General features: G+C 43.7%; 1 protein-coding gene across 1 annotated transcript; it reads left to right on the forward strand.

Annotated features, from left to right (window-relative positions):
• The first annotated feature begins 1,768 nt into the window (after window positions 1–1,768).
• LOC132837338 (histone H3-like) lies at window positions 1,769–20,245 on the forward strand. Its single transcript, XM_060857003.1, has 6 exons — window positions 1,769–1,829; window positions 1,983–2,064; window positions 8,385–8,466; window positions 17,651–18,035; window positions 18,775–18,815; window positions 19,188–20,245. Exons 4-6 carry the CDS (start codon window positions 17,732–17,734, stop codon window positions 19,611–19,613), a joined length of 771 nt encoding a protein of 256 aa, XP_060712986.1. The 5' UTR covers window positions 1,769–1,829; window positions 1,983–2,064; window positions 8,385–8,466; window positions 17,651–17,731; the 3' UTR covers window positions 19,614–20,245.
• The last annotated feature ends 52 nt before the right edge of the window (window positions 20,246–20,297 follow it).

A 20,297-nucleotide genomic window follows, 5' to 3' on the forward strand; every position in this document is an offset into this window, starting at 1 on the left:
ATCTAAAAAGCGAGATAACAGAGTTTTACATGAATTCTTGCAGTTCAATTTCACCCACAAATGTATATGTACATGTGTGCATGTGGGTCTTTGTGTGTGTGTTTTTCTGTCTGTCTGGGGTTGGGATTGTGAGTGTGAGAGAGAGTGTACATGTGAATGTAGAGTGTCTAAGTCTGTGAGGGGGTGCATGTGTGAGTGTGGGAGTGTGTGTATCTGTAGGAGTGTGTTTGTTTGTCTGGGGTTTGGGGTTGTGAGCATCTGTGTGAGACAGAGTATATGTGTGTGCACGAGCGTAGAGTTGGTCTAAGTCTGTGAGAGGATGCATGTGAGTGCATGTGTCTGTAAGGGTGTGTGTGAGTGTCTGTGTATATGTGTGTCCGTGTTTGTTTAGGTGTGCCTGTGAATACGTGAGTCTGTGTGTATTTAGGAGTGCCTGTGTGTGTGTGTGTGTGTGTATATATATAGTGCAATCGTGGTCATCTGTAGTGTGACATGAACACAAGGTCCCGGTTGAGGCCCTCCCCATGGGTATGGAACATAGCTATCAGCCTCTATTTTGCCACTTTTTGCTGCTGCCTGTCCCAAAATCCGACTTGGAGTATGGTCACCCAAAGGTCTGAGGTCGAATGTCTTGGAACACTGAAGTATTCCCCAACTTGGAGGGAACACGCCTGTCTGTTGATTTTTGTGAGGTGCCCATTCATCCATTGCCGGAGCCTTTGCGCAGTTTCCCCAATGTACTATGCCTCAGGGCATCCTTGCCTGCAACATATAAGATAGACAACGTTGGCTGAGTCACATGAGTACCTGTCATGTACATGGTGGGAGGTGTCCCCAAGTGTAAGGGTGGTATCCATGTCCACACTCTGACACGCCTTGCAGTGCCTACCGTGACACGGTTGTATGGAGGTGTCCTGAAAGCCGGGCAGCTTGCTACCAACAATGATCTGTTTGAGGTTTGGCGGTTGTTTAAAAGCAAGCAATGGAGGTGTGGGGACTGTCTTGGAGAGGTGCTCGTCCTCATTGACAATGTGTTGCAGGTCACGAAGAACATGGCGTAGTTTTTCAGCTCCTGGGAAGTACTGGGTGGCAACTTTCAGGGCTCTGTGCAAAAGGACACTGAGATCTCTCTGCTCTTCCACGCTGCCAAGAATCTTACCATTATCCCATTATTCTGCAACCTGGTGGTGGGTGAGTTTGAATTTGGTTCCTGTCCATATGTGCGCATGCGTGAGGCCCTGCCCCCGCGCGGCCATTGAGGAGCATTGACTCAGTGAGTGGAAGCGGTTTGTGTGAAACAGACCGCAATGGAGAGCTCCGAGCCCAGGGAAGGGAGGGAACAGCAGGGGCTCCTTCCAGCAGCACATCGGGATGGGAGCCTGGGACACAGAGGGGGCTCCCAGACCCGGATTGGTTCGGGAGGGGAGTTCACGGTGAACCGGGAGCTGTGTGTGAGATGCCGAGCGGAGCAGGAACTGGTCCCGGAACTTGGAGTGAGCGGGCTGGGGGGGAAGGGGGAGGCCTTTCTCGGGCTGTGTGTGTGTGTGTGTGTGTGTGTGTGTGTGTGTGTGTCTGTGTGTGTGTGTGTGTGTCTGTGTCTGTGTGTGTGTGTGTGTGTGTCTGTGTGTGTGTGTGTCTGTGTGTGTGTGACCTGCTGGGGGACATTCTTGTGGCTTGCAATCCCCTGAACACTGATGGCCATTCATTGTTTGGCTTCTGTTTCAGGCTGTCTGTTAATATTGGGCTGTGAATAGTAGAAAGCAAATCGACTTTGACTGTGACAATCCTCTAAGTGATAAATGTAGCAGTCACCAGATCAAAAGTCTCAGGTACAGCATTTGAAATAACTCACAGCAATAACAGAACCAAACCATGCTTTGTTCACAATGTGATCTTTCTTTAAAAAAATCATAATTAATATTACTTGAATTTAGCATTGATCAGTTTGAATTAAATGTAACATATCTTCTGTTTCCCTCCAGAAACATACTCGCTGGACCAAGACAATCTAATATATACTCAGTACAAAGCCAAGTGTGACCAACTGCTTCTCCCAGACACCAGGTATGTTACTGCTGTCAGGGCAGAGAACATCCTTTCCACAGACACAGAGTGGATTGAACCAGACACACATTGAGCTCAATTTCCAGAGGGATACATTCAATCCAAGAGTCAAACACATCTGTTGAAATACATTTTCTTCTCTCCTCTCAATGCACACTATAGCCAATTCCAATAGTTTTTACCATTTAAAACCCATGATTCACCGCATCTGAATATGTATAGACTGCAACCAGATTGCAAACTCTGCAATCAGAAACCACATTGAATCCAAATTGGTATAAAGGTTTATTAGTTTAGTTTAGGTCATTGTTACACAGTTACAATAACTATGTATGAAGTAGAGATTGAGTGCAAACATAAAGGGAAACTTTGACATTATCAGTAACTGATGAGGCCAAATTAATCTTTTGATCAATAGTTGTCCCATACAAAGACATTACAATGGTATAATGTACATTCCAAATGTTCTTTCCTGACATGGACAGAAGGCTTACTGCATGTACACACACACTACTAACACCCCACCACTTCCGCACACAAACATAAAATCCTGAATGATTTACAATGAGTCGCAAATACACACACACACACACACACACACACACACACACACACACACACACACACACACACACACACACAGATACCAAACAGGGATGAAGATCCATATACATTCAAACTGATTTCTACTCTCAGATCTCGAGGCAAGAGATCTCCAACACAGAACAAAGCCCTTCAAATGATTAAGTCTGCACCGAACAATAACAATCCACAACAACATAACAATTGACCAAGCTAACAACCCTTTCAATCAGCATTCCATTTCCATAAATATATCATGACAGCAGACAATCTGCCAGCCCCGTCTTTCTTACAGTGTCATTCTTTATTGCTTCACCTTGCACGTGTCATTTTTCTTTTCGTTTTCCATTCCAGCGAAATCTTTTTCGTTATGCTTTTGTACATCATTTAAAGGCTGTTTTATTTTTCTACACGGAGATCTCCAAGCCTGACATTCCTGTTGACCCTCCCTAGGATACATTACTAAAAAACAAGGAATCTGGGTACAGATTTCTCAATGAATCAATGGAATCAGATAGTCACCATTCATAGCAGAGCAGCAAGAACCCAAATAACCATAATGGGTAGGTGTGTCAAGCTTCTCAATGTTTTTCTGTGAAGGTTTGGACAGTGTTGATTGATTAATAAACTGAATTTGACCATTTAAATATTCTGCATTGCATGACAGAAAGTAAAATTCCTTTTGCTTTCCTCCTCATGACCATAGAACAACACAACAGTATTGCTCATGGTTTGCACTATCACACTACAGAGGTGAAGTACTATCCTGCCTGCATCAGCAAATACAATGGAATTGATGAATTTTCATTCCTGTATAAGGAATATTGTGGTCAGTCAGATGCAAGCAGTGGATTTGTTCACTTCATTGCAAATGGATTCAGTTAATACTGATCATCAATTCAGCAGTATTCAGAAAAGTAGGTCACTGTGCAATAACTGATAGCATCGTGAAGACCAGCAATTGTTGTTAGTATTCCCAGTTAGACTTTGTACAATAGGAGACACAAAGGCCCATTACTTTTCTCTCCTTGATTACGATGAACAACACAGACTCTTGTCTGTTGTGATGTGTTGCATGTTCACATATCCATGAATCCTGTAGGCACTACAACTAAAGAACATAGGCTGTTTCCCATTCACTAAAGAATACGTGCACTGAGAACTCTCTTCTCTCCCACTTTGGTAATTGGTTCCCCACTTTTCAGGAATCGTTTAAATTGCTCAGTAACATAATGCAGGAAGATTGAAATTGCATCAAACTTGAATCTATGTCCTTCTTATCTCACAATAACTGTTCCTTTCCAAACAATCTTTGCCTGTATAACCAGTTCATTTACACTGGAGACAGCAGCCCTAGTTTCCAACACTCAATTTTAGGTACAAGGTTCTTCATTAATCCATGGAGCTTTTTTGTTCTGTTGAACGTCTGTCACATATGGAGTCATAGAGATGTACAGCACACAAACAGACCTTTCCTCCATGCTGATCTGATATCCTAACCTAATCCAGTCCCATTTCCCAGCACTTGGCCCACATCCCTCTAAACCCTTCCTGTTCATATATACATCCAGATGCCTTTTAAATACTGCAATTGTACCAGCCTCCTCCACTTCCTCTGACATCTCATTCCATTTATGCACCAGGCTCTGCTTGAAAAAGTTGTTCCTTTAATATCTTTCCCCTGTCACCGGAAACTTATGCCCTCTACTTCTGGACTCGCCCACCCCAGGGAAAAGATTTTGTCCATTTATCCTATCCATGCCCCTCATGGTGTTATAAACCACTATCAGGTCAACCCTCAGTCTCCGACGCTCCAGGGGAAACAGTACCAGCTTATTCAGTATATCATTATTGTTCGAAACCTCCAACCCTGGAAACTTCTTTGTAAATCTTTTCTGACACTTTCAAGTTTCACAACATCCTTCTGATAGGAAGGAGACCAGAATTGCATGCAATATTCTTAAAGTGACCTAACCAATGTCCTGAACAGCCGCAACATGACCTCCCAACTTCTATACTCAGTACTCTGCCCAATAAATGAAAGCAGACCGAATGCCGCCTTCACTCTGCTATCTTTCAGGAAATATGAACCTGCACTCCAAAGTTTCCTTGTTCAGGAACTCTCCTTAACACCTTTCCACGACGAGTATAAGTCCTCTCTGATTTGCTCTTCCAAAACACAGCACCTCACATTTATCTAAATTAAATGCTCTCTGCCACTCCTGGGCCCATTGGCCCATCTGGTCAAGATTCCATTGTACCCTGTGGTAACCTTCTTCGCTCTCCACTGCACCTCCAGTTTTGGTGTCATCTGCAAACCTACTAACCATACCGCCTATGTTCACACCCAAATCATTTATATACATGATGAAAAGTAGTGGACCCAGCACTGATCCTTGTGGCACCCCAGTAGTCAGAGGCCTCCAGTCTGAAAAGCAACCCGCCACCACCACCACCATCTGTCTTCCACCTTTGAGCCAGTTCTGTCTCCAAATAGCTAGTGCTCCCTATATTCCGTGATCTCTAATCTTACTAACCAGTCTCCCATGGGGAACCTTGTTGAATGCCACATGGATCACATCCACCTTTTTGCCCTCATCAGTCTTCTGTGTTATTTCTTCAAAAAGCTCAATTGAGTTTGAGAGACATGATTTCCCGTGCACAATGCCATGCTGACTATCCCTAATCAGCCATTGCCCTTCCAAATACGTGTAAATTCTGGCCCTCAGGATTCCTCACAAAACCTTGCCCACCATCGATGTTAGGCTCACTGGTTCACACTTCCCTAGCTTTTCCTCACCACATTTCTTAAACAGTGGTATCGCATTATCCAACCTCCAGTCTTCTGACACCTCACCTGTGACTATCAATGATACACATATCTCAGCATTGAAGTAAATGCAGTTTAATTTATCAGTCTTACTTGTTCTCTGCTCTGTCCCTGCCTGCCCTGACTGTTTGATTTGCTCCCGTTCCCAACTGTACCAGTCTCAGATTGAACTCTTTCCTCATTATTTCCCTGGGTCCCAGCCCACCACCTTACTATTGTAAATCTTCGTGGGCAGCTCCAGCAAATCTCCCTGCCAGTATATTAGTTCCCTTCCAATTCTGGTGCAACCCATCCTTCTTATACAGGTCTCTTTTACCCCAGAAGAGATTCCAATGATGCAAAAATGTGAACCCTTCTCCCATGCACCAGCTCCTCAGCTACACATTCATCTGCTCTATCCTTCTATTTCTATCCTCACTAGCTCATACCAATGGGAGTAATCTAGATATCACTACGTTCGAGGACCTGCTTTTTGAATTCCTGCCTAACTTTCTATATTCTCCCTTCAGAATCTCATCCTTTTCCCTTCCTGTGTCATTGGTTCCAATGTGTACAATGACCTACTGTTGGTCCCTCTGTCCTTTGCGAACATTCTGCACCCTCTCTGAGACATCCTTGATCCTGACACCAGGGATAAAAAATGAGGTCTGCAGATGCTGGAGATCACAGTTGAAAATGTGTTGCTGGTTAAAGCACAGCAGGTTAGGCATCATCCAAGGAATAGGAAATTTGACGTTTCGGGCATAAGCCCTTCATCAGCCCTTTCCTGATGAAGGGCTTATGCCCGAAACGTCGAATTTCCTATTCCTTGGATGCTGCCTCACCTGCTGTGCTTTAACCTGACACCAGGGAGGCAACACATCATTCTGATTTTTCTCTGCTGGCTGCAGAAATGTCTGTCTATGAGATTTGAAAGGCATTAGAATGAATCACGTGGTTCCATTGAAGGTAACAGTTAGAGAATTAACTTCCATGTATACAACCAGTACAAGGGACAGAAAGAAGCAAACTTAATTCTGCATTCACATTAAAGTTCAAACAGTCACAGAACATAGCAACATTTGTCAACATTTGGAAGAGAGCTGTGAGATGGTGCCAATACACAATGGGTACAGAATCCCTCTCAAAGTCCTGAGTTACTGCCAGGTTAATAGGTTCACAGACATGATTAAAGAAACACCAAGATCCCCAATGATCTGATGGTTGTAAGAGTGAGCCTTTCATTAAAAGGTTTAAGCAGAACAGGGTAACAGCTTCAATCTCAGCATCAACATACACTCCCTATATGATTTAAATAGAGTGTATCAGTTTGGCCATAAAATTCCAGTGACATTGCCCAAGAAGTAACTTGAGCTATGTATAATTACCCCTCCAAATATCTCATCCTGTCTTAGATATGGAGATGTAACTCATGCATCAATTCCATTTTACAGATTGGGGAAATTACACTTCAGCCCAAATTGTATTTTAAAATATATATTTTTGAATGGAACCCCAAACTGAAAAGCACATCTCATAAAAAAAACTACAGAATATAAAGTTTGATGTGAAACTGACCAAAAGGAAATCATTGACTTGAAAGGACACAAAGTATCCCATATTCAGACAGATAATGAGAGATTTTTGAATACAGTGTGAGGACTCTTATATAGTTTCTCTGGGACTAACATCGGAATAATAAATTTAAAACATACGTTCAGTCTCGAGATCGGCATGCCCAAAATAAACTTACAATCGTAAACTACATTGTCCCATAGATTCCAATGTTGTGGAAGTTATTCAACTGAGACGTACAGTGCCAGAGATTAACAGTGATATAAACACATCCACTTTCACTGACAGGCGCTGACACAAATGACATTGGATAATATCTGATACATTCTGAATAGCAAAGGTTTGAACAATAAAGAGCTCCTGCAGTTCTGAAAGATGACAATTCCACTTTGAAATGACACTGCATGAATATAAAATACAATAACCATGAATAAGAAGCACATTGATAACTCATAATGAGAGACTGAATGAATCCCATGTTCAATGTTAGCTGACAAAAGCTGATTTTATCCATACACACATCCTGATTGAGAGAATGACTCATGCAAAACAAAACAACAATATCCGAGTCCAAAATGAAAGTAAATGTCTCAGTGATAATGTAGAACATTGGGAAGGAAACTATGCCACACTATGTACCGGACCAGCCTTGTAAATAAGTTGGTCTGTCCATTTCTCCATGATATTTTTATATGGCTAGTCCATACAACTGGATGTAATTTCCTTTATCATTAGAATCAGAATCACAGATTTTGTAGAGCACAGAAGCAGCCCAATTAGCTCATTGTGTCGACAGTTGGACATTCTATTCTTTATCCCTTCTATTACTAGTTTCCACTAATTGTTGGGATTGTGAACTATATATCATTGTTGTAGTTTGCAATCCTCTGAGTACTGATTGGAATAAATTGTTTGGTTTCTGTTTCACATTGTTTATTAGCAATGAACTTTCAACTGTGGAAATAAAGATAATATATATGAATGTCACAGTTCAGTAAAGAATAAATATGATAGTCGTTGGATCAAAAGTCTCAAATATAGTATTTGAAATAGTGTGTGTTATTCTTCAATAGTTAGTGTATTGGGATCTTAGTTTTGAACTGTGTAAGCATCCCAATCATGGAGCTGTAGAGGGCTTGGTTAATTTTTGTATCTTAATAAATTGCTCTATAATATCACAAAAAGAGAGCAGGAGCAGCTGAGGGCAAAAGTGGAACCAAAGCCTGCTCTGTTCCCATTGCTGGCTTTATAAAGATCATCATAACTATTAACTCAAAATGTCATTGCTCAGTTTGATATGACCAAACTTAGCTAATGTTGATTTAAAGGAGATAAATCTTCTGTCTTCCTCCAGGTAAATATTCAATGGCCCAAGACAATGTAATATGACCTCGGTATAAAGCCAAGTGTGAGCAGCTGCTCCTTCCAAATAGCAGGTATGTTACCACTGTCTGAGCTGGGGGATGGTCCTTTCCACAATTACAGAACAGATTGAGTCAGACTCACAAAAAGCTCACTTTCCAGAGATATACATTCAATCCATGAGTAAAACACAGCGAATTCTCACTGTGGACCAGCGCAGATGCAATAAGTGTCATCATTCAAAGCTCATTGTCATTCAGATTTGAAAAGGGATACACTGAATCCTCACTGGAAACAGGCAGTCAGGGACTGCATTAAATCCACAGTTAGGGAATTTTCAAAGTTACAATCAAGATGAACAAATAGATCATGCTGTTACATAGCTGGAGTAACCATATATGCAGTAGTTATTGAGTACAGATCCAAAAGGAAACTTTTGATATTAACAGTAACTGAGCAGGACAAAAATAATCTTTGAGAAATAGTAGTCCCATTCAAAGACACAACCATTAAATCATGTTTAGCAATAAAATCTATCATGTAGCATGGACAGGCAGATGCAGAATAAAGCTCTCACAGACAAAAAACACTATCAATGCCTGATTACAAAATGAAACGACGTGTCTCAGTGATAGTACCGAACCCCTGAAAAGGGAAACATCCCACACTGAGCAACAAGAGCTGGTATTTTAATTAGCTGGTCTGTCCATTTCTGCATGGTAGCTTTGTACCAATATTTCATACAGCGGGATGTGTTTTCCTTTTCACACCAGAATCAGAATCTCAGAATTGGGACAACACAGATGTAGGCCATTCCTCCCATTCAATCTGTGCTCGTACATTCTATTCTTTAACTGTTCTGCAAAACAGTTTCCAGTAATGGTTGGGATTGTGAACTAGATACCATCTGCTGACCCCTTCCCCAAAGATTGAGAGAAAAGTCAGAAATCACAAAATGCAGCAGAGATTAAGACCCCACGCTCAATACACTGATAACAGCTATCACAGAATGATACAGAATCACAGGGAATATTCCTGGCTGCCAGAGAATTAAACCACTTTGATACCCAAAAGAAGAAAGTGATTAGTACAGATGGAGAACTTCACTGTCATAGTCACACATCAGAAGCTGATGTTTTATACATCAATTACTGGACTCCCATGTCATCATGACAGCAACTGTCAGATGTAGATTGATAGTTGTTCTTACATATTAACATTGCAGACACTGACAAAGAGAAAACAATAATTACACAAACATTCTTATTACGCAAAACAGTGCAGGACTTGTACAGTCAATGGTAGGGTCCTGAGGAGAGTTGCCAAACACAGAGACCTAGGATTGCATGTGTGTTGTTCTTTGGAAGTGGAGTCCCAGGTGAACAAGGATGTGAAAAAGGGGCTTGCCATGTTTGCCTTCTTTGCTCTGCACATTGAGTATCGGAGTTGGGACACCATGTTAGGGCTGCACAGGACATAAGGTAGGGCACTTGTAGAATGCTGTGTAACATTCTGGTCACCCTGCTTTCAGAAGATGGCGTTAATCCTGAGAGGGTGCAAAAATGATTGACAGAGTTGTTGCCAGGGCTAGAGGGTTTGAAATTTAAGGAGATTGTGAACAGTCTGGGACTTTTATCCCATTAGCATCGGAGGCTGAGGGGTGATTTTAAACGGGGTGAACGTTTTGGGTGCTTGGGAGTGGAATGACTCCTTCTCCGAGCAGATGGGTTGGAGGTGGAGGAATTGGGAGATTGGGATGGGGTTTTTGCAGAATACTGAGTGGGAGGTTGTGTCATCCAGGTCGTTGTGAGAGTCTGTGGGTAAATGTCCATCTGGAGATGGAAATGGAGAGGTCAAGAAAAGGGTGTACAGAAAAGGCCATTCGGCATATCAGTCTGCATTGATGATAACTCCCATTGAGGGCACACTAATCCCAATTTGCTGCACGTGTGCCATATCCTTGATGTGCTCATCCAAGTATCTTTTTAAGGTTCTAAGCTTTGTGGCTTCCACAACCTTCCCAGGCAGTGCATTCCAGTTTCCCTGAATTCCATGTGATTTAACTCTCTCAATCGGTCTCTTATGTGGGACCTTGTCAAAAGGTTTGACCGATTGGTAAATACACTCCCACATGCACACAAAGAAGTAATATTTCAGAGGAAGATGGAGAATGAGACTCTCATATTAACAAAGCACAAAGTGACAGTTTGAGATTGACAACTACATTTGCATCTTCACAGAGCTGAAACTGACAGCTACAATTGATAACGACATTCACATCTTCGTAACACAGAAATTAACAGGAAAAGGTTGTTAAATACACTCATATTTACATTAGAGAGCTTGACAGGGAAAGACTGATAACCACATTCACATATTTTGCCAGCAGAAACTTACAGGTACAGGTTGATAACTATATTTACATATTCACACAGCAAGGTCTGCCAGGTACAGATTGACAACTACACTCACATTGACATAGACAACAGAACCGAAACAGACAGGGAGAGAATGATAACTGTACCCACACATTCCCATGTCAGAAAGGGACAGATACAGATTGTGTAACTAAATTCACATATTCACCTCAATGAAACAATCAGAGCCTGATTGCTGTCTAAATATATCAATGTATTTATCAGCCAGTCCCTGTCAGTTTCTATTAGGTGGATATGTGATGTTATTTATCAATCTGTCCCTGTCAGTTTATGTGATGTGAACATTTGAATATAGTTATTAATCTGTCCCTGTCACACTCTGCTTTGTGCACATGAAAGTATATGTACAAGTCATCTAGGGACAGATTGATAACTACACTCACATATTCAGATAGTTTAAACTGTACAGTTTCAAAAGTACACTCATATTCAAAAGCAGAATCTGACAGGTCCAGATCAATAACTAAATTCACTGTTATGCACCAGACCATATCACCTCAAAATACAGTGTATCATGGAAATAGGCTAGACCCTAACCTTCTTCACAGAAACTAACAGGTAAAATTGATAACTTTTCTCAAATGCAGTATTCATTTGAAACTAACATAAGCAGATTGGTAACTAGATGCACATATCCACAGTTTCATCAGGTGGTCATGTTCAATGAACTGTACAGGTATTGGTTAGTTTCTGGATCTCAGTGAATTGGTATAGAACCCTTAAAACATAGTAGCTCAGTCCAAGAATGGAAACACATATATGTTTCAGTTTGAATCATTAGTTTTAAAGAATAACATCCTAACGATTACTACCTGAATGTTACATAGTTCAATTTGATTCTGGCAATCGTGCCTAATGCTGAGGAGATATCTCTTCTGTCTTCTTACAGGTAAATAATCAAAGGATCAAGACAATGTAATATTTCCTCAGTACAAAACCAAATGTGACCAGCTGCTTCTGCCAAACAGCAGGAATGTTACACATACAGAAATTGTTAGGAAAGTTCAGCAGGTCTGGAAGCATCTGTGGAAAGAAATCAGAGTTAATGTTTTGGGAGGTGTGACCCTTCCTCAGAACTGGTTCTGAGAACTCAGCCCGAAATGTTAACTCTGATTTCTCTCCGCAGATACTGGCAGACCTGCTGAGCTTTTCCAGCAATTTCTGGTTTTGTTTCTGATTTACAGCATCTGCAGTTCTCTCAGTTTTAGACCTACATTGGAGTCAATTCCCAGAGAGATGTTCAAATCAAGAGTCAAATGCCACCAAGGAATTACATTTTTCTCTCTCCGTTCTCAGTCACACCAGCCCAGTTCCAATAAGTTTTATCATTCACAGCCTATTGACATTTACACCAATTTTTGAAGTGGGAGAGACTGAACCTGATTGGAAATAGACAGTCGTGGACACCTTTAAATCTGCATTTGAAAAGGGCATTTTTGTAGTTCTGATCAAGGTAAACAAATAGATTTTACCTTTACATCATTTCAACAACCATACATATGGTCAGTGTTAAAAATACAGAGATAGAAGGAAACTGCGTTCACAGGCAGGACAAGTTGCCAAAGTAGAGGATGAAACAAATTAAGGTTTCTTATCACTAAACAGGACAGAATTACTCTCCTTTGATGAATAGTTGTCCAATACTTAGACACAACAATTAAATAATGTGAAATCCAAACACACATTCTGTGTCAAAGTCTGACAAAACAAGCATGGTGACGGTGTGCACACAAACTGGCTGGTGTAAAACGGGTCCCAAATACACACACTGTACTGAGACATCTGTTACATTGGGAACAGCCATGGAATGACATTGGAGGTAGTGAGAAATGATACATTCAAAATGACTTCAATTCATAATGGAGCCATAGAGACATAGAGCACAGGAATAGACCCTTGAGTCCACCAGTCCATGCTGACCAGAATCACAAACTAAACTAGTCCCACCTGCCTACTGCTGGTGCATATCCCTCCAAACCTTTACTATTCATGTACTTATCTGACTGTCTTATAAATGTTGTAACTGTGCCTGCATCCACCACTACCACAGGAAGTTAATTGCACATGCGAACCACCATCTGTGGAAAGAAAATTGCGCCTCATGTCTTTTTATAAATCTCTCTCCTCACCTTAAAATATGGTGAAAGTGAGGACTGCAGATGTTGGAGTTTAGAGTCAAGAGTGTGGTGCTGGAAAAGCACAGCAGGTCAGGCAGCATCCAAGGAGCAGGAAACTCGACATTTTGGACAAAAGCCCGAATTCCTAATGAAGGGCTTTTGCCCGAAATGTCGCTTTTCCTGCTCCTCAGATACTGCCTGACCTGCTGTGCTTTTCCAGCACCAGATTCTTGGCTGTCCCTTCCAATATGCTCCATAGTCTTGAAACTGCCCCATCCTAGCGAAATGACACCTACTATTTACCCCATCAGTACCCTTCATTGTTTTATAAACCTCTAAAGGGTCACCCCTCAGTCTCCAAAGTTCTAGGGAATATAACCCCTGCCTATTCAGCCTCTTCCTCTCCCTCCAATCCTCCCATCTTGACAACATCCTTGTAAATCTTTTATGAACCCTCTCATGTTTCACACCATTCTTCCAGTCAGTGGCATGGTGGCTGTTTGGGTTGCACTGTTGCCTCACTGCGCCAGTGACCCTGGTTTGAGAGCAGCCTCGGGTGACAGTCTGTGTGGAGCTTGCACATGCTCCCCGTGTGTGCGTGGGTTTCCTCCAGGTGCTCCAGATATGCAGGTTCGGTGAACTGGCCAAGCTCAATTGCCCCTAGTGTTCAAGGATATGTAGGTTTGTTGCATTAGTCAGGGGAAATGTGGAGTCATTACTCGGGGAATAGGTCTGGTGAGGATACTCTTCAGAGGGTCAGTGTGGATTTGTTGAGTCAAATGGCCTGTTTGTACACTGTAGGGATTCTATGATTATTTGAATAGGAGGAAGGCCAGAATTGCACACAATGTTCCAAAAGTGGCATAACCAATGTCCTGTACATCTGCAACATGACCTCCCAACTCCTATACTCGATGCACTGACCAAGAAAGGCAAGCATATCAAATGTGTCATTCACTATTCTGTCTCCCTGGGACCCCACTTTCATGGAACTATGAAACTACACTCCAAGGTCGCTATGGTCAGCAACACACCCCAAGACCTTACCATAACTCTGAGATATTAGAGAGTGAACTTGCTCTTCTGACCTGCAAGACATTGAATGCCCCCTAGGGGAGGGTGGTGTGTCTTTGTCTTATTGGTGAAATGTGGGACGTTTACGTGGCCATTTCCTTGCCATTCAAGGATGAATTACATTTTCATCCAGAAATCAATTAGAACATTACAGTTGGAATGTCACTCCTCCCCTATAGTTACAAAACAATAGTTTGCAACAGATGTGACCATGAAGGGATGATTTGTATTACATTGTTTCTCATGACCCCTAGTAATTGAATCCTCCACTCTGGGCAAGAAGCTACTTGCTATCCACCCTGTCAAAACCTCTCATGATTTTGTAGCTCTCAATCAGGTCCCCCCTCAACCTCTGTCTTTCTAATGAAAAGAATCCCATTCTCCTCAACCCCTCTTCAAGCTCATGTCCTGCATAACAGGCAACATCCTGGTGAACCTCCTCTGCACTATCTCCAAAGCAGCTACATCCCTTTGGTAATATGGTGACCAGAACTGTACGCAGTATTCCAAATGTGACCGAACCAAAGTCAGCTACAACTTATGGGCAGCACGGTGACTCAGTGGTTAACACTGCTGCCTCACAGCACCAGGGTCCCAGGTTGAGTTCCAACCAACCCCGGGTGACTGTGTGGAGTTTGCACGTTCTCCCAGTGTCAACGTGGGTGTCCTCCCACAGTCCAAAGATGTGCAGGTTAGGGTGGATTGGTCATGCTGAATTGCTCCGAAATGTTAGGTGCATTAGTCAGAGGGAAATGGGTGGGTTACTCATCGGAGGGTCAGTGTGGACATGTTGTGCCGAAGAGCCTGTTTTCACTTTATAGGGAATCTAATCAACCGTACCATGACCTGTCAACTATTGTACTCAATATCCCATCTGACGAAGGAAAGCATGCTGTATGCCTTCTTGACCACTCGATCAAACTGCATTGCCACTTTCAGGATATAATGGACCTGAACACCCAGACGTCTGTCCATGGATTTCCCCCAGGGCTTTTCCACTTACCATATTGTGTTCTTTGAATTGGATCTTCCACATTACATCACCTCACATTTAACTGGATTGAACTCCATTTGTCATTTTCCCTTCCAATCTATCTATATTCTGCTGTAATCTCTGACAGTCCTCTTCACTATCTGCTACTCCACCAATCTGAGTGTCATCTGCAAAACGTGCTAATCACACCACCTATTCCTTCCTCCAAATCATTGATGTACATATTATGTATTCAGCCCAGGCTAGAGGTCTGCCCTGCAAGATGTCTGCAGTGAGCATCTAGAAACCTGGAGGCTGGAAACAGAAACAGAGAGTCAGTTCAGGAATGAAACCGAAGTTTTCTTTACTCAGGAAATGGTGAATATTTGGAAATCTGTTTCCTGGAAGTTGTAGAAGGCCAGTCTTTGAGTATTGCTAAAGTAGAGATCAATTAACTTTTGATTGTCAATGATTGGAGAACATAGAACATAGAAAAATACAGCGCAGTACAGGCCCTTTGGCCCTCGATGTTGCACCGATCCAAGCCCACCTCACCTACACTAGCCCACTATCCTGCATATGCCTATCCAATGCCTGTTTAAATGCCCATAAAGAGGGAGAGTCCACCACTGCTAATGGCAGGGCATTCCATGAACTCACGACTTGCTGAGTAAAGAATCTACCCCTAACATCTGTCCTATACATACCTCCCCTTAACTTAAAGCTATGCCCCCTCGTAATAGCTGACTCCATACGTGGAAAAAGGTTCTTATGGTCAACCCTATCTAAACCCCTAATCATCTTGTACACCTCTGTCAAGCCACCCCTAAACCTTCTTTTCTCCAATGAAAACAGCCTCAAGTGCCTCAGCCTTTCCTCATACGATCTTCCTACCATACCAGGCAACATCCTGGTAAACATCCTGGTATTGCATAACAGAAGTTATGGGATATTGTGGGTAAGAGATTTTGAACTTCCTGATCAGCCATGATTGTACTCAATGATTCATTGGGCTGATTGACTGTCTCTTGTTCCTGTTGTATGATGTTCTGAGACTCAAACTCAGTCTAACCCAGGTAATGAACATAGCTAATGACTGTGTTTCACGACAAAGGGACGTTGCTGTGTGTTGTGTGTGTATTCTGCTGTAATACTCATACACCACCAGATGACCAAATGATGCCTGACACTGATCGGATTTGACATCCACCCATAAAAGCAGCTGCCACCACTGACCCGTCAATCACAAATCTCTCTGGGATTGTATTGTTTATTGTGAGTGATATGATGAACAGAACTGGACGTGTAGCACTGAGCCAGTAAACAATCCTCCAGGATTATAGCTGAGGCAGTGTCTGTTCGTTCACTCAGCAAGTCTGACCAGGCACCTGCTCACCCTGAAGGGTGCTCAGCTACCACCTATCGTGCTGAAGTCTGGTTGAGATGGAGAATTACTGTTAACTCTCAGGGCAGGAGGAGCAAATTGAAGCCCCTGGCCATTCTCATTCAACCCAAGACTTTGCCCAAATTGAAAGTCACAAAGAAAGCTGAAAAAGCAAGTTGGTGTAACACATAAACATCTGAACCCAAAGGCTCTTCTCAGAGCCACCCACATCTCTCAGGAAAGAGCTGAGCCTGGATCAAGTGATCCCTGTCCCGGTCTATGCTGAGTGCAGACATACCTTAGATATTGATTGATTTGCAAAACTCAATAGACACTTTCTTGCTGTGATTTACACCCAGTCCCTGTCCCAATCTCGACAATAAAGCGAAGTTAAAAACCACACAATGTCAGGTCCTTGTCCAACAGGTTTATTTGGAAGTACAAGCATTTGCAGCGCTGCTCCTTCGTCAGGTAGCTCGTGGGGCAGGATATTAGGACACAGAATTTAGAGCAAAAGATCATTGTGTCATACACTTCTGTGAAGTATTGAACAAACCTGGCCCCAGCACACTATTCACTCTCTCACACTCGCATACAAGCATACACACACACAGGGACTCTCTCATTCTGTCTCTCCCTCACATGCATACACACGTAAGTCTCTGGGGTGAATTTACTATATTGTTCAAATTGCACACAATCTGCTCGCAGCCAGTTCATGTGACATTTTATCAATTCCTACTTTGGAAATGGAACCAGTCTGACGCAAAGTTGGCAAAAAAAAACAGACTCGAACCTCACACCTTTAATGTATTGTCTCAGCTGAGATATCATCTTTTCTTCATAAATCCTGAAGTTAGCTCGGGAATGTGACTTGAAAGAAGGTCTGGGATTTCTATATTAATGAATTGAAAGATTCATCCCCACTCTAAATGATTGAAGATTTTACAGCAATCTAGGTTTGTGCATCGGTTAAAAATGAGGTCTGCAGATGCTGGAGATCACAGCTGAAAATGTGTTGCTGGTTAAAGCACAGCAGGTTAGGCAGCATCTCAGGAATAGGGAATTCGACGTTTCGAGCATAAGCCCTGCATCGGTTGTATGACACTTTGATCTTTTCCTCTGAATTCTGTGCCATTGTGGAGAAAAGCTTTAGTTCCAGAGAGAGAGTTGGGGCTGCAGTTAGCTGGAGGCGGAGCTGCAGGATCACTCTGTCTGTCAATCCGTTTCCTCTCCGGACCAGCCTCTCACTCTCTGTCAACCCTTTCTCAGTCAGGTCGGGCCGGGCTGTATAAAAAAGGAAGGGCAGGCAGCTCGGCTCTCATTCAGCAGCGATTGGAGTGAAGAAGCGTGATGTCTGGAAGAGGTAAAGGAGGCAAAGGCCTGGGAAAAGGCGGAGCGAAGCGGCACCGTAAAGTGCTCCGTGATAACATCCAGGGCATCACGAAACCAGCCATCCGGCGCCTGGCTCGCCGTGGCGGGGTCAAGCGCATCTCGGGCTTGATCTACGAGGAGACCCGCGGGGTGCTGAAGGTTTTCCTGGAGAATGTGATCAGGGATGCTGTCACCTACACTGAGCACGCCAAGCGCAAGACGGTCACCGCCATGGATGTGGTGTACGCTCTGAAACGCCAGGGCCGCACTCTCTATGGATTCGGCGGCTGAGCATCAAGCGACCCTTTTCCAGCGAACCCAAAGGCTCTTTTCAGAGCCACCCCAAATCTTCCCATTGAGAGCGGAGACCTGCGGCCGGAGAGGGCACAGAGGGAGGGGATGGTGTTCTGTACCAGGTTACTGCACGTTTAATACATCACATCGCGATTGGTAATTCTGCCCAGACACTAATGTTATATATTGCAGTATTTGTATTCCATGCTTTGTGGGGATAATAGTTTTGAGCTTTGATCTTTCCATCGGCCTGTTTCAATGTAAGTTGTTAACATTGACCCAACTGCTGCAAATGTGTTGCTGGTCAAAGCACAGCAGGTTCGGCAGCATCTCAGGAATAGAGAATTCGACGTTTCGAGCATAAGCCCTTCATCAGGAATACTTATTCCTGATGAAGGGCTTATGCTCGAAACGTCGAATTCTCTATTCCTGAGATGCTGCCGAACCTGCTGTGCTTTGACCAGCAACATATTTGCAGCTGTGATCTCCAGCATCTGCAGACCTCATTTTTTACTCGAACATTGACCCAACACCACGTTATACGGATAGGTTTATGTGGAAGGCTACAATGGCAATTGTATTCAGGTTCACTGCAATTGACTATAAAAAGCTGTCTTTACTCGGGCTGAGATTGGGGAACTTTGCCCAAGGACAGTGGGCCGTGTTTCAGTATCTTTGTTTAAAGCGGCGCGGTTGCATCGCTTCATGAACAACCGTTTCCCATTCAGTTTGTCCGGGCTGTTATAAAGCCCGCGTTTTCCTCCTGCCTGTGACAGACAGATCAGGCAGTGATCCCGCCCCCTGTCCGCCCTCACTGCTAACTGGGGTGTAAAATACTGCTATAAAGTATAACAGTTTATCTTAATTGGGGACCCATGGTGTTTTGCTTCTTCATGTTTAATTCCATCTCCGGGTTTGTGAGGGTGAAATCGGCGGGCTTTTTGAAATGGTCCAAGTGAACCAATCAGCCTGCAATGATTCTTTTCCTGCCTTTTCTGTCCCTGCCGGAGCGGTTTCTCAGTGAGCTGAGGGACGGGTCTATATCCAATCCCAGCTCTAGGGCGGGCTCTCCATCCCCTTAAAAAGGCAGCACTGCAGCAGCCTCAGCATTGACAGCAGCAACAACCTGTGTGTGTGTTAGAGAGAGTTGGAGAGAATGGCCAGAACCAAGCAGACAGCGCGCAAATCCACCGGAGGGAAAGCTCCCCGTAAGCAGCTGGCGACCAAAGCGGCCCGCAAGAGCGCTCCGGCCACGGGCGGAGTGAAGAAGCCTCATCGCTACAGGCCCGGCACGGTGGCTCTGCGGGAGATCCGCCGCTACCAGAAATCCACCGAGCTGCTGATCCGCAAACTGCCCTTCCAGCGCCTGGTGCGAGAGATCGCTCAGGACTTCAAGACCGACCTGCGCTTCCAGAGCTCGGCGGTGATGGCCCTGCAGGAGGCCAGCGAGGCTTACCTGGTGGGACTGTTTGAGGACACCAACCTGTGCGCCATCCACGCCAAGCGGGTCACCATCATGCCCAAAGACATCCAGCTGGCCCGCCGGATCCGGGGGGAGCGCGCCTAAACGGGAGCGCGGCCGGCCCTGTACATTCACCCCCAAACAGAGAGACACCCAACGGCTCTTTTCAGAGCCACCACACCATCCAGAGGGAGCAGGAATTCACGGGGGGGTCATTGTTATCGTTATTATACGGACAGGGAGAATATAGGGCCAGGTTAGTGCGTGTGTGGGGCGTTGGTAAGAGGCAGAACTCACTGGCAGCGGCAGTGAATTTACATCTCATCAGATCTTCAGTGGTGCAGGATTTATTATGGGATTATATTATGGAGTGTCATTTTAGAAGTTCATGGACAATCCCCCTCTCCTTATTGTCTCCTTTGGTGTGAACAAGGTTTTGGGGCTGGCGAGGGGAGGGACACAGTTGGCGCCAAGAGATCAACCGCTTATTTTCAAACTTGGAAAGCCCGCCAACATGTCGAGGATTATTCTAAATACATTGGACAGAGAACTAAAGATTGAGACCACTCAGGCAATGACCGTGCACTGAGAAATAATGCATTTCCAGAAACTGTCAGTTACAATTTATGATAAACTCTCTCTGCTCCCACAGTGACAATACAGTCTCCAACAACGAGACAGAAAATAACCGATACCGGGATCAGTGTACGGGCCTCTCCGTATTGAAATAAAAATAATTTCTTTTCGCGATTATAAGCATGATTCATGATCAATGACCAAATCCTGGAC

Source organism: Hemiscyllium ocellatum, chromosome 49 (genome assembly GCF_020745735.1).
Source record: "Hemiscyllium ocellatum isolate sHemOce1 chromosome 49, sHemOce1.pat.X.cur, whole genome shotgun sequence".
In the NCBI taxonomy this organism is placed as follows: Eukaryota; Metazoa; Chordata; class Chondrichthyes; order Orectolobiformes; family Hemiscylliidae; genus Hemiscyllium; species Hemiscyllium ocellatum.